The sequence below is a fragment of the Vigna unguiculata genome, chromosome 8, assembly GCF_004118075.2.
Source record: "Vigna unguiculata cultivar IT97K-499-35 chromosome 8, ASM411807v1, whole genome shotgun sequence".
Classification (NCBI taxonomy): domain Eukaryota; kingdom Viridiplantae; phylum Streptophyta; class Magnoliopsida; order Fabales; family Fabaceae; genus Vigna; species Vigna unguiculata.
The window spans coordinates 14,622,415-14,638,581 of NC_040286.1; the positions used below are offsets into that span (position 1 = coordinate 14,622,415).

At 40.9% G+C, this 16,167-nt stretch overlaps 1 protein-coding gene across 1 annotated transcript; it reads right to left on the reverse strand.

Moving 5' to 3' along the window:
* Positions 1 to 100: 100 nt before the first annotated feature.
* On the reverse strand, positions 101 to 15,784 carry LOC114194899 (loricrin-like). The gene is made up of 4 exons (XM_028085305.1): positions 15,600 to 15,784; positions 14,870 to 15,334; positions 8,615 to 9,202; positions 101 to 416 (listed from the first exon to the last, which is right to left on the reverse strand). Exons 1-4 carry the CDS (start codon positions 15,782 to 15,784, stop codon positions 101 to 103), a joined length of 1,554 nt encoding a protein of 517 aa, XP_027941106.1.
* Positions 15,785 to 16,167: the final 383 nt, after the last annotated feature.

Here is a 16,167-nt window from a genome sequence, read left to right on the forward strand (position 1 = left end):
CGACCAGCAACACCACCACCCCCACAACCACGACCACCAGGGCACCACCACCACCACCAAGCCAACCACCGCCAGCACTACCACCACCACCACTACCACCCTAACCACCACCACCACCACAACCATCATCACTACCACTACCACGGCCACCACCATGGTAACCAACAGGGCCATCACCACCACTACCACTGCCACCACCACCGCGACTACCACCATGAGCATCGAAACCACTATCACGACCACCATCACATCCACCACCACCACCACCACCACCAACACCATTGTCAGGAATCCCACCATAACCACCACCACCACCACCACGACTACCAACACTACAAATTTGACAACCATGCTGACGACGACCGCCACCACCATCACAACCACCACCACCACCACCACCACCACCATAACAACCACTATGACCAACACCACCACCACCACAACCCCATAACAACCACCACCACCATGGCCACCACCACCACCACTACCATAACCACAACCACCACCACAGCCACCACCCCCACCACCACCATAGCAACCACCACAACAACGACCAGCACCACCACCACCACCACAACCACCACAACCACCACCACCACGACCACCACCACCACCACCACGGCCACCACCACCACCACCACCACGTCTAAAGACCACCACCACGACTTGCAACATGAACCACTATCTACAATGAGAGAACAAGTGTTTTCTAAAATTTTACATCTTGTATGAAAGATGTTCTCTCTTTGTGTTGGCTCTTTTGGAATGGGTTGGTTGCTAAGAAGTCTTCTAATCATTAGAAGGTCTCCTTCACAAGGATAGGCAATTTCCTTAGACATCATTAAACTCCTCACTAGAAGTCTCACTCTCACTTTCTTGCTCATCTTGGCTACTATAGTGGTCAACACCCCTTAAGATCATGGTCTTTTTGGTGGGGCATTGAGATGCAACATGACCTCTACCAAGACACTTGAAACATTTGATTTCACACAAGAAAAATAGGAATGACACATGGTAGTTCATCCTTACAATAAAGCTCAAAACTCACAAGGTCAAAAACTCTTTCACAAAAGATTTATTCCAGAAACTCTCAAATCAACTCAATCAAGTAAATCACAGAAAACAATCCACTCATAGCACATGACTTTTATTTTCCCAGAATTATGACCGTTCCAATTAGTAAATCAAATCCAAAAATCCAATGTCAATATGTGTTATTGAAAGCAGAAACTTTTTTTTTAAATAAAAACAAACAGAAAACAAAATTAGAAAAGGAAAAACAAAACAAATAGAAAACAAAAACAGAAAAGGGGGAAATCTCCCCACACCCCCACACTTTATCCATGCATTGTCCTCAATGTATTCAATATGTATAAAATGCAAAGAAAAAGTATGAAGTGTACTTACCTCCTCAAGGTGGAAGGTATGAGGGAGACGTCAAGTTCATCCCATCCATCGTCTTGTTCAGCATATCTTGATTTTCATTGAATATCCGAAGATGATGCCCATTAACTTTAAAAGTTCTTGCTGAGGATTCTTCCTTGATCTCCATTGCTCCATAAGGGAAGACTTCTGTAACAATGTATGGTCCTTCCCAAGTAGAACGCAACTTACCACTCATGTGACCAAGCTTGGATTTGTATAGTAACACCTTCTGGCCTACCTTGAAATCCTTTCTAGCCACAAGCTTTTGGTCATGGAACTTCTTGGTTTTCTCTTTGTAGAACTTTGAATTTTCATAGGCTGCAAGCCTAATCTACTCTAGTTCTTGCAACTGAAGCTTTCGCTCATTTCCTGCTTCTTCCAAATCCAAGTTGCATGCTTTCACGGCCCAATAGGCCCGATGTTCAATCTCCACAGGTAGATGACAAGCCTTTCCAAAAACCACCCTGAAAGGTGACATACCTATAGGTGTTTTGTAGGCTGTCCTGTGTGCCCAAAGTGCTTCATCCAATCTTGTTGCCCAATCCTTTCGACTAGGCTTCACTACTTTCTCTAGTATCTTTTTAATCTCTCTGTTAGAGATCTCTGCTTGTCCATTGGTTTGGGGGTGATATGGTGTAGCAATGCGATGTGTCACCCCATACTTCTTCAACATGTTCTCAAGTAGCCTATTACAGAAATGAGTCCCCTGGTCACTGATGATGGCTCGTGGTATCCCAAATCTGCAGAAAATGTTAGACCTGACAAAACTCATAACAACTCGAGAATCATTAGTCCTTGTAGCTATGGCTTCCACCCATTTGGAGACATAGTCTACAGCAAGCAAAATATAAGAAAACCCAAAAGAAGGAGGAAAAGGACCCATAAAATCAATACCCCAAATATCAAATACCTCACAATATAGCATGGGTTGTTGAGGCATTTCATCCCTTCTTGTAATGGATCTGGCTGCCCTTTGGCACTGCTCACAATTTTCATATACCCTCTGTGCATCTTTAAAAATAGTAGGCCAATATAATCCACAATCCAACACCTTCCTACCTGTTCTTTGTGTGCCATAATGTCCACCAAAAGGAGACGAATGACAGAACTCAAGCACATGAGGTATCTCGATATCTGGAACACACCTCCTTATGACTTGGTCACTACCAATGCGCCATAAGATTGGGTCTTCCCAGATATAGTACTTTGCCTCACTTTTTAGCTTGATTCTTTCATATTTGGAGAAGGAAGGAGGAATAGCAGAAACAACCAAATAATTAACAATGTCAGCAAACCAAGGTTCAGGAAACATACCTTTCACAGCAGTCAATGCTAGGAGGACTTCATCAGGAAAGTCATCCTTAATAGGAATGTTATCTTCTCCATTTTCAATCCTGCTAAGATGATCAGCTACCAAGTTATGTGCTCCACTTCTGTCTAGAATCTCAATGTCAAACTCTTGGAGCAGTAGCATCCATCTGATCAACCTTGGTTTCGAATCTGCTTTCTTCAGAAGGAATTTTAATGCTGCATGATCAGTATAAACAATTACCTTGGAACCAAGTATATACGGTCTGAATTTGTCCAAGGCAAACACAACAGCCAATAATTCCTTCTCAGTCGTGGTGTAGTTAGCCTGCGCTGTGTCCAATGTTCTGGAAGCATAATATATCACATGTGATAGCTTCCCATCTTTTTGGTGCAAGCCACCGCTCCTACTGCAAAGTTTGATGCATCACACATCAACTCGAATGGTAATGTCCAGTCAGGTGGCTGGATGATAGGAGTGGTGGTAAGCGCCTTTTTCAATGTATCAAATGCATCTTTGCACCTCTCTCCCAAAGTCAAATACTACATCCTTTTGCAACAAGTTTGGAGAGAGGGTTGGCTATCTTGCTGAAGTCCTTGATAAACCTCCTGTAAAATCCTGCATGTCCAAGAAAAGATCGAACCTCTTTCACAGAAGAGGGGTAAGGCAATTGTGAAATAATATCTATTTTAGCAGGATCTACAGATATACCATTCTTGGAAAAAACGTGACCTAAAACTATACCTTGTTCCACCATAAAATGACCATTTTTCAAATTTAGAACAAGGTTAGTTTCTTCACATCTCTCCAAGACTCTAGCAAGATTAGACAAGCAATGATCAAAAGATGAACCATATACACTAAAATCATCCATAAAAACCTCAATACAATGCTCCAACAAATCTGTAAAAATACTCATCATACATCGCTGAAATGTTCCAGGAGCATTGCAAAGGCCAAATGGCATTTTCCTATAAGCATATGTACCGAATGGACAAGTAAAAGTAGTCTTATGTTGATCCTCTGGGGCAATACAAATCTGAAAATACCCAGAGAATCCATCAAGAAAACAGTAATGAGACTTACCTGCCAATCGATCTAACATCTGGTCCATGAATGGTAAAGGAAAGTGGTCCTTCCTGGTGGCCTGGTTTAGTCTTCTATAATCAATACAGACCCTCCAGCTATTCTGAATACGAGTAGGAATCAACTCGTTCTTCTCATTCTTGACCACGGTGATCCCAGATTTCTTGGGGACCACATGTACAGGACTCACCCAAGTGCTGTCAGAAATGGGATATATAATACCTGCTTGTAGCAACTTGGTGACTTCTTTCTTCACAACCTCCATCAGCTGAGGATTCAGTCTCCTCTGAGGTTGCCTCACTGGCTTAGCATCCTCCTCCAAGAGTATTCTGTGCATGCAGAAAGAAGGACTAATACCAGGAATATCTGCCAAAGTCCAGCCTATTGCTCGCTTGTGATCTTTGATAACCTGCAATAGCTTTTGTTCCTGCTCGTCAGTAAGCAAGGCAGATATAATAACAGGGAGTTTCCCATCCCTCTCAAGATAAACATATTTCAAATGAGATGGTAAAGGTTTCAACTCCAAAGTGGGTGGCTGTTCCACAGATGGCAACATTTTACTGCCTAAGGTAATTTCAGCCACCTCAGCATCACACTTGGACGCCACAGAGGTATCAAATAGTGACACCGCGTCCTCAACATCACCTGTTTTACAATTTTCTCTTTCGTCTAAAATTGAGCCCGAAATATTCGAAAAAGAAAAATCCAAAGAAGAAGAAAAACCAGATAAAACGTCCAAAAGTCCAAAAGCATAATTGTTCACTACATTACTCAATAAATCAATACAAAACAAAGAATGGTCTTCAATTGGGTGCTTCATGGCTTCTAGCACGTTGAACTGCACCTTCTCATCTCCTATCTCCATAGTCAAGGATCCTGCATGCACGTCTATCTTGGTACGTGCTGTCATCATGAATGGTCTTCCCAAGATGATTGTGGTTGAACTCATTCCTTCATCATCCTTCATGTCTAAGATATAGAAATCTGCAGGAAAAATTAACTTGTCCACACGGACAAGCACATCTTCTAGCACACCTGCAGGGTTAACTGTGCTACGGTTGGCCAATTGAATGACCACACCAGTAGACTTAAGAGGTCCAAGATGAAGTGAAGTAAAAACAGATAAAGGCATTACATTAATAGAAGCTCCTAAATCTAACATAGCATTGTCAAACTTAGTACTACCTATAATGCAGGGAACAGAAAACATACCTGGATCCTTACACTTTTGCGGCATTCTGACTGCAGGCTTCTTAATTAAGCTAGAGACGTTTCTTCCCATGTTCACTACCTCTTTGTCCATAATACGCCTTTTATGTGTACATAATTCTTTGAGAAACTTGGCGTATTTAGGAATTTGTCTCACAGCATCCAACAAAGGAATGTTTATCTCCACTTTCTTGAAAGTATTCAGGATTTCTTTGTCTAACTCCTCCATCTTTTTAGTTTTTGGTTTCAAACGGTTTGGATAGGGAGGAGGAGGAGAATAAGGAGAAGGATTTTCAGAGGAAGTATTAGGGGATACCAACCTGGAGTTATCACTGGGTGCAGGCATTTCAGATGTTGCTTGTGTTGCTTCATCTGATCTTCCTCTTTCATCATTAGGTACAACTTCATTGTCCTTATCTTCATCTTCTTGGGCATCCCCAAGACCTTGTATTTGCTTACCCGATCTTAAAGTAATAGCACTTACATTTCTCGGGTTGATTACAGTTTGTGCAGGCAAATTGCTTGAGCCTTGTTGAGACTTCATCTGATTTAACTCATTTGCCATTTGTCCAATCTGATTTTGCAAATTTGATTGGTTGCTTCCATCGTCTGTTTCAACTCATTGATTTGTCCCTTCATCATGTCAGCCATCATTTTCATCATTGCCTCCATGTTTGAATCACCAGAGGTTGCCGCTGGTTGTGGTTGTTGCCTCTGTTGAGGTGGAACATAGACTTGTTGGTGTTGAGGCTGTTGATTTCCCCATTTCTGGCTGGGATATTCCTTCCAATCTGGGTTGTACTTGTTGGAGGACAAATCATGGTTGTATTGCTGCCGAGGTGGTCTATTATTGCCATAGATGTTTGCAGCATATGCCTGAGGTTGTTCATTGTCTAACGTCCCTGTCTCTTTTAACATAGAACAAGCCTCTGTAGGATGATTAGTAGAAGCACAAATTCCACATAAAGTAGAAGGGATAGGCTTTTTCTGTAAGTCTGTCAAGGTCCTTACCATGGCTGCTAAGTCATCCAACTTCCCTTCTAATTTCTTGTGATCTGCAACATATGAAGCTTCTACTCCATGGGTTCCCTTCAATAGAGTTATAGAATTACTCCTTGTGGAAAATTGTTGATGGTTCGACGCCATAGTTTCAATCAATTGTCTTGCATTTGTTGGCGTTTTGTCCACCAATGACCCTCCACTTGCAGCATCTATCATTTGTCTATCCATGATACTCAATCCCTCATAAAAGTATTGAATGAGGAGATGCTCGTTTATTTGGTGATGAGGACAGGAAGCACATAACTTTTTGAATCTTTCCCAATACTCGTGAAGACTTTCTCTTTCTTGTTGCCTTATCCCATAAATATCTTTGCGAATAGCAGCAACTCTAGATGCTGGAAAAAACTTTTCCAGAAATAATCTTTTCAGAGTCTCCCAGGTATTGATGGATCCTGGCGGAAGGCAGTATAACCAATTCTTAGCGGCATCTTGCAATGAGAATGGAAAAGCCTTAAGCTTGATATGTTCCTCTGTCACTGTTGTAGGTCTCATGGATGAACAAACAACATGAAATTCCTTCAAATGATGGTACGGGTCTTCTCCTGCTAATCCATGGAATTTGGGTAAAAGATGGATTAACCCAGACTTAAGCTCACATTCTCCATCTGGATATTGGATGCACATGTTTTGTGTAATTGCTGCATCCGGTGAAGCCAACTCTCTTATTGTTCTTTCTTCCATTCTATCTTCTTGAATTTCTGGTTCAGGTGATGGATCAGAAGATATGTTAATCACCGGAGGTGATTCTAGTGGTACACTTTCAGTGGTAGGTTCAGATGATGATGGTGCTCCTTCAGTAGAACACCTGAGTTCAAGTCTCCTACGTGATTTACGCAAGTTCCTTTCAAGTTCTGAATCAAGTTGATAAAATTGACCCGGATTGGCCCGAGTCATGCACTATGCAGTCCACCTGAAAGTGTTTCCCTGTGTGTTTTTTTTTCCTATTCTTGTTTTGGAGAAAGATTTCAAGAAAGAAATGAGTTAAGATGTCGTTGGGTCTACTCCCAGGAAAGAGAGGTGCGTCACAGTGGACAACTTAAATACCAAGTCTTTCCTAGACAGAGTTTTCCAAACTAGTCTCAAAAATTTCTTAAAAGAAATTCTTAATCAAAACAAAAATAGAACTTTGCTTGGAATATATTAACAGAAAACTAGATACTACAAAATAACAAACTATATTAAACGTATATGCGTAAAATAAATAAAAAAATAAAAATAAAAAAATAAAATAAAATAAAATAAAATAAATAAAAACAGAATCAAAATAAAAGAAATACTAACCGTATTCCCCGGCAACGGCGCCAAATTTGATATCGCTGTCGTTAGGCGATCAAATTACCACTACTTTAGCAACTTCAGTATTGCCAGTTTGTAGTGAAAAAATAGTTAGGGTTAAGATAACCCTGAGTCGTCTCACAACGAATACGGAATTGATCTCAAATATTTGATTCTCAAAAATGCAATTTAAAACTAGCAACTATAAAAATAGGGGGTTTTGATATGCAAAGAAAATGACACGGAAGATTGTAAACACAGTAATAGTAAATAGGTCAATTCCACTGCTTTTTCTAAATAAGATTCTTCATTGGTTATCTAGAGATTATTGTTAAATTAATTATTGTTGTTGATTTACAAATCAATCAATGTAAAGACTCAATTCATTTGTTGGCATCCTCACTTTTAATCAAAGTACAGTCTCAATTAAAAGTGAGAATTGTTAGATTGTCCATAGTAAATTCAATCAAAGTACAGTCTCAATTAATTTTACTATGCCTAATCATGTCTATTCCTTTGTTTCTTTACCAAATAGAAAACTTAATTAATCAAAGTAAAGTCTTGACTAATTTTAGTTAAAGTAATTACCTCTAATCAAATTAAAGTCTCAATTATTGGCAAAAACTTATTTAATCAAATGAAAGTTTCTAAACAAAATCAAAGTAAAGTCTCAATTTAATTTAAAAACCTTTTAACTCATATGATTAGCATGCATGTAGATTTAAAATCATTATTTTCTATTCGATTAAGAAGCAAAGGACATAGATAAACAAAAACCACAACAATAATCAAAATAACAAAACATATAAATTCATCTAACCTCAGAATCCATTTAAGAAATTACAGTGGAATCAACCCTAAAAGCTTAGCCCTCCATGGCTTTGATGGAATACATGATAATATGATGAAAAGAAAATAAAAGAAAGAATGAGAGATGTGGTGGAGACGGTATCTGCCAAAACCAGAGAGTTCTAAGTGTCTAAGCTGTCAGTGTAAATTGTCAGTCCCCCTTCTGCTCCCTTAAGTCTCTTTATATAGGCTTCCACTGGACTTTGGGCTTTATCTGTCAGTTGCTAAAATCTTTTATTTTTATTTAATTAATTAGCAACTTAATTCCTGTCCAATTTCCAATTCTGCCCCTCTTATTTAACCATATTTGCAGTTTTGACCAGAGTTGACTGCTGACTTTGACCAGTTGACCAGAGTTGACCAGTTGACCAGTTTGACTGTCCTATCAGATGCTGACACGTGGCGCAGAGTGCACTTCTCTCTCCCAGACTAGGGTTTGCTGCGTTTAGGGTTTCATGGAGGCTTGTGGATGACGGCGCGGCTGCTCCTCCTTCTCCGACGACGAAGGCGTGGTGGTGAAGGTTTGTGGACGCTGCTGGTGCGAAAATGGTGGGCTGCCATGGTGCGTTCTCGTTCATGGTGGCGTGGACGGCGCTGCAATGCGTGAAGGAAGAAGATGCGCGGTGGTCGTGAATCCGAAGGTGGCTTGCGAGGCTAGATGCAGTGGTGACGGAACTGCGCTGCCGTGACGACGAAGAAGATGATGGAGAGAAAATGGAAGTGCTGCATCGCGGTGGTTCTGCAGTGTTTTCCGGCGTGGTGGCGCGGCGCGGTGGTGTCTGCGGGAGAAGATGGAGGCGCGTGGAGCTGCGATGGTTGTCGGAAACGGCGCGCGCGTGGTGCAGTTCTTGTGTGGAGATGGTGGTGGCGCGCGCGTTGCAGGTGCAGTTCGCGGCGAGGACAGGTGCGTTGGAGATGGAGGTTGAAGATGGTTGCTGCCGTGGTTGTTGGTGCGTCGCCGGCAATGGTGTGGAGGTGCGGCGGCAGCTGCCATGGTGGTGGAAGGAGAGAGAAAATTAGGGTTTCATGAGTGAGATGAAGATGATGACGTGGCAGCCTTCCATTGGTTAATTTGGTGAGGGGTAGGATTATGACACGTGGCTTGTTCTGGTTGGCTAATTTTAAAGAGGTGGGGATTGCCACATGGCACGATCTGGTTGAGTGGAGTTTAAGTGGTAGGAGGGGTGCAACTTAGTGAAAACTGGGGGTGCAGAACAGGTTTTTGTGGTCCACTTGAGGGAGGAGTGTGCAAATAAAATATGGGGGTGCATTTAGCTCCTGATTTATTCTTTTTCAGAATTTCTTGATTTTGGACTTATTTTGTAACTTTGAATATTTTCAAAATCACACTATTAATTGACCAAAAATAAATTCCAGCTGCATTAACAAACGTTAGAATATCCAATAATATTTTATGCAACTAAAATCAATTTTTACGCCACTTTTACCAAACTTACTCAATAAATCCAATAATCACAAATCCTAATTAAATCAATCTTTAAGCACAGAAAATTCAATTAAATCCCCAAATTTAAATATTAAATGAGGGCAAAAATTTGAACTCATCACTCATCATTAGACTCCTCACTAGAAGTCTCACTCTCACTTTCTTGCTCATCTTGGCTACTACAGTGGTCAACACCCCTTAAGATCATGGTCTTTTTGGTGGGGCATTGAGATGCAACATGACCTCTACCAAGACACTTGAAACATTTGATTTCACTAGTGCGAGTGTGTGAAGATGTGCCTTCCCTTGGTTTCTCCTTTTCCTTGAAACTTTTGGAAGGGTTCCTCTTTGACTTGCTTACCCTCCCTCTTGAATTCTTTCTTGGTATAAGAGTTAGAGTAGTCATTTCGAAAATTTTTCCTTAGAATTTGTTGCTCTACCTTTATGCAAAGTTGAACCAAGTCATTTAAGTCTTGGTAGGGCAACAATTCTACTCTATCTCTTATCTCAAGACTTAAGCCACTAAGAAACCTTGCAATGGTGGTATCCTCAGACTCCCTAATCCCAACCCTCATCATATATAACTCCATCTTTTGTCTATATTCTTCCACTTTCATTTTATGTTGATGGAGTCTTTGGAGCTTATCCATTAGCTCTCTATGATAGTAGGAGGGAATATGTCTTCTCCTAAGGGCTCCTTTGAGGTCATTCCAATATTTGACCTCGGGACTTTGATTGATTCTCCTATCTCTTTCGAGAGCAGTCCACCAATACATAGCATTGCCCTGAAGCTAAGGGTAGCTAAGGGTACTTTCCTCTCCTCACTTATTTGATGGCAAGCAAAGAGTTGCTCAACCTTCATTTCCCAATCAAGATAAGCTTCAACATCATCTTTCCCATAAAAGTGAGGGAGGTCTATTCTAATGGCTCTTGGTTCCCTAGGCTCTCTTCTTTCTCTTCTTAGAGGAGGAGGAGGTTGATAGAAGTTGTCAACCTATTACTCATCATAGTGTGTGGCTAGTGTTGGAGTGTGGGAGTACAAATGTTGACTCCTATTACTCATCCTCTCATGCAACCTTTCCATATTTCTTATTCCCCTCCTCTCTTCATCTAAAAGTTGATGAAACCTATCTCTTTCTTGTTTTTCCCTTTCCCTTGCAATTATTTCATCTTCCTTCCAACGTAGTAGTGCTCTCAAATCAAAGGCAATTTGTTTCAAACTTATTTCTTCTTCATTTGAAGCACTCATACATTGAGAAGGAGGTTGAGACATTTTTTTTTAGAAGACTTTGGTCTTTAAAAGAAAATTTCAAAGAAGAAGTAGATAGCAAAAGCTTTTAGTTCTCCTCCAGGAAAGAGAGATGAATCACTTGGATTGCTTACATACCAAGTCTTTCCTAGCCAAGGGAACTTGAAACTTTTGTACAAAACTTCTTAAATGAAATTAATTCAAAGACTAAGTTGACACACACTAAACTATCAAACAAGAAAATTAAAAACAAGAAAGATTATAAGCTATATGCAGCCTAAGTTTTAGTAGAAGTAGAAGGCACTTGGAACCTTCAAACTTCACCACTAAAAGCGCTTCACTAATGTATAGAAGAGGTTCTAGTTAGGAGATGGGATTGAGTACCTCAGACTCCCCCAAGACACCTAACTAGGCCATGAACACAAGAACGAAAGCATTACAATTTTACAACTCAATTCTGAATACAATCAAAGTGCACAACATGTAAAAGGTCTTCTTGGTTTTGTCTTCTTGGCTTGGTCCTCACAAGTGTTTCACTCTTGCACTTCCTCTTGATCTCACCAAAGAGGATTCTCTTTCGGGACTAGGTACTCCACCTCCTAGGATGCTACCTTAGGAAAATTAGATCACCTCCAAAAAGAAGTATGCACCAAATATAGAAACCAAACCAAAAGAGGTCAAGAAATAAAGCAAGAAAAGCAAAAAATTATAATTGCTAAACCAAAAGTGAATAATGCCATGACAAACTCAAAGGATTACCAAAGAAATGACAAACTAGAAATAAGGTAAAGAAACAAGATAAGCACTCAAATGAATTACCTAATGAATGACACTATAATGGATGAAAAACAACCAAAATAAGCTAGAAAACTGCACTGAAATTTGATTTTTCACTCACTGCTAGTCCAAAAACGTGAATTCAGGCCTCTGCTTCAGCTATTTTTCATTTTTTCATTTCTCAACATTTTTCAATGATTCTTTTTTTCACTTTTTCGTCTATGTCTTAGCTAAAGGAGGAAAAAATTCGATTTGGATTTGCACCGGAAAAGTTTTTATGATAAATCAAATACAAACAGTGTGCAGTCAACAGAAACTGGAACAGCAGTAAAATGCAACAAAATAATGCTCTCAAACTCAAGTGATGGTAGTGATTGTAGTGTACTTCTTTTGCCACTTTCTTTTGATATTTTCTTTTTGGCACTTGCTTGTATTATTTTTGTGCTCTTTTTCTTTCTTTTCATAGATCTTACAACAGCTAGTTTCCACCACAAAACAGAATCACCACCACACTATGCTTGATCTGATGAAGGATTATCATGTTCCTTTTTAAGATTATTGAATAGGGTGTGAATTGATTAAGAAAGCTAAGTGAAATCCCCACTGGACATTAAGATAGCAAGCTATCTAGATGTGAAGGTTCCTTTCACAAACCTCAGGAGAAGAAGATGATGGATTGATTCAAAACAAAAAGGAAATGGAAAGCACATAAACCATAGAAAACCAAGAACAATTAAAGGAAGAAGAAAACATAAAATGGAAAGGAAAGGAATGGTAAAAATGTGAGAAGCACGCCACTACAAGGCTAGGCTAGAAGCCATGGCAACCTTGAAGATGAGTGGATGTGTGCCGCCACTTGCTATGCAAGATAAGGCTTAGAAGTATTCACTCCCAAGGGAGGAAACTCTCACAAATGGTTGAGACACAAGAGTGTTTTTACTTCAAAATGTTCAACCCTTTTACATGTCTAGGAGCAACCCTTATATAGAAGAGTTTAGGGGCCTCTAAGCAAATAAAAGATACCTAAGGATGTCTCTACAAAAACCTAACCCTAGCTTCTAGAAACTAGGTCAAATAAGGTTACAAAAATGAGAGACAAAAGAGCTAACTATGGTGTGTGCAAGGCTAATTTCGTTCTAGCACAAAAGGAGACCAAGAATGTGTCTCATATGTCTCTAGAAAGTGGCCATAGTGTGCTAAAAACAAAGGAGACCAAAGGTACATAGGTACACTTGCTTTATGCCTTTTCTTTATGCTTTATGCCTTTGCTTTACTCTCTCCTCCACATCATTTATGCTCCCCAATCACCATGTGCCACCTAGCATTGCTTTCTTACTCCTAATTAACCTACAAAGCAAATAAACATAGATTAGCATGTTTGCTTAAGTCAAGTCAACTATAGTCAACAAGTCAAACCTAGTCAAAGGTCAACAAGTCAACTAAAGTTGATTCAACTAAGTCAACTTAGGGTATCAAAAATAACAAACATAAATGAAAGGGATGAAGGATTAGTGAACTTCCTTTCTAAACATGCTTAGTCTTCTTAAGCATGTGCCTCCATCCTTGGTTGGGGTCAATCCTTCATCATGATCATTTGCATTTTAATGGAAACAAAAAGCACAAAGGAGAAGGAAACTTAAAGGAATCAAAAGAAGATCATGAAACACAATGAAACACAATGGAAATTGACTCTAAGACATTACTAAGATCTAAATAGCAATCTGAACTCAAAAACGGAAATGAAAAAGCACCAAAGCACAATTAATTGAAAGGAAATTTAGTGTGGTTTATGGTGATGTTAAGCAAGCACAAGGAAAATTCCCACTGGACATTAAGATAACTAAGGTTGTCTAGATGTGAAGGTTCATTTCCAAGGCTCAAAGAGAGAAGAGAGTGTTAATTTTTAAGGATTAAAAACTGCACTCAAATCTGAAACAGAAATTCAGCAACACATCACCAACAAATTCAAAGAAAATTAAAAGCTAAACAAGGAATTAATGACATATATGGACTAAACATGACTCTAGACAAAACATATGGATCTTAAAATCAAAATAAACTCAAGAACAAGAGAATGAACTGAACAAAAAACAACAAATACTCAATTAAAATGAAAAGTAAACGGTAGAAACCAAATAGAACACCTAAAGCACACAAGGATGGTTCAAGATGAAGCAAATGAGGATGAACCAAAGTAAAAAGACATTAATACTCAAATTAAAATGAACAAAAACAGCAAGACAAGTAGGAGAAGTGATGAACAACACGGAATTAAAAGAAAAATCGAGAAGAAGCACTTAACTCACTAAAACCAAGGCTCATGATACCACATGATGGCTTCTTCTTGTCTCCATTGGAGCTTGCATGAAGAATGGAGGCTCCATGGATGGTGTTGGATGCGGAAGCATGAAGGAAAGAAGCTTAAGGTGTTTGGTTGGATATAGGTGAAAGGATTCTTAAGAGAGGTGAGGCCAACTCCTAAGGAAGAAGACTAGAGTAAACTAGAGAAGAGTTTACTCTAAGGTGAGCTCAAAAGATATTTGTGCACAAATTTGGGCAGCAATTCATTCCTCAATTTCAAGCTGAAAAATACATCTCCTAAGCCTTCTATTTATAGGCTAAAATGAGACCAAGGAGTCTCCAAAAAGTGGAGGGAAAAAGGAGTCTAGAAAGTGTAATTTTGGAGCCAAAAAGGAGCATGTGGGAGGTGTGACTTGCCACCTAAGCAAGTCACACTTGTCTTGCCATGGGAAGCTAACTCTCATCCTTGGAGAGCAAGTTTGAGAAGCTTCTAGACTTTTCTAGAGTAGACACACTACTCTTGGCCCATTTGGCCCAATTACCCTTTTTGGTCCAAAATTACTTCTAAAGCCCAATTTCCTCTAAGGCCCAATACATGGCCCAAAAAAAACCCTATTCTACCGGGCCCAAATTACAAAGCCTAAAATAAAATCCTAATCTAGTATTTACAAGCAAAATGTCCTAGGCTAGGTCTTCACATCTTCCTTGGCCCATGTGAAGTTCATCTTGGGCCTTGCATGCGCATTTAAGGCCCATTCCTCTTGTATTCTCCTAGCCATGGCTTTTGTTGTAGGTCCCTTAGCTCGAGGCATCTCATCATGGCCACAACTACCACCACGACCACCACGACGGCCACAACCACGACCACCCAACAACAAACACAACCACAACCACCACCCCCACCACCACCACCACCACAACATCCACAACCACGACACCACAACAACCACCACCACTCCCACCACCATCCCAACCACGTCCACCACCACAACCACCATCATGGCCACTACTAGGCCCATCACCACCACTAGGCCCAAAACCACCACTACGACCACCACCCCCTCGGCTACCACCACGAACACCACAACCACCATCACGGCCACCACCACATCCACCACCACCATCACGAAAACCACCACCACTATCGCGACCACCACCACAGCCAAGAACAACACCATAACTACCACCACCATCACGACAACCACCACCACCATGGGCACCACCACCACAATCATAGCCATCACCACGGCAACCACCACCACCACCACCACTACTGGCACCACCACCACCACCGCGGCCACCAACACCACAACAATGACCACAACCACAGCCACCACCACAACCACTACCACCACCACCACAACCACTACAACCACCACCACCACCATGGCCACCCCCACCACGACCACCACCACCACCATCACCACCACCACAACAACCACCTCCAGGACCGCCACCACATCCACTACCACCACCACCATCACTACCACCATGAAAACCACCACCACCACCACGACCAGGAACACCCCACAACCACCACCACCATCACGATAACCACCACCACCATGGGCACCACCACCATAACCATAGCCACCACCATGGCAACCAACACAGCCACAACCACCATAACCACTACCACCACCACCACCACGGCCACCAACACCACAACACAAAACCACCACCAGTGCCACCACCAAGCCACCACCACCACCACGATGGCCACCACCACCACCATGATGGCCACCACGACCACCAAAACGGCCACTTCCACGGCCGCCAGCACATCCACCACCATAACCACCACCACCTCACATCCACAACCACGACCACCATCTGTTCTAGGAAACTAGATGTTGTTGTGGGGTGAGAGGCCGCGAAAAACCAAAGATTGATTATAATCATTATATGTGAAGAATTGAGAGGAATGTGATGCCATGTTTGGTTTGGCATGATTGATTGAATTTTGATTAAGTGTTACTTGAATGTGATATTGAGTATGATTGGACATATTTTATTTATGAATTTATTTTATGAATATCATTGTTTATGGTTAGCTTACCCCTATTTGTTTGTTTGTGTGTTTGTTGTATATGTGATGATCGTATAACATGTGTGTTATACGGGAGCAGATGATAATGCAGATGTTTTTGGCGTGGAGTAGATCGACGAGAGGCTGGG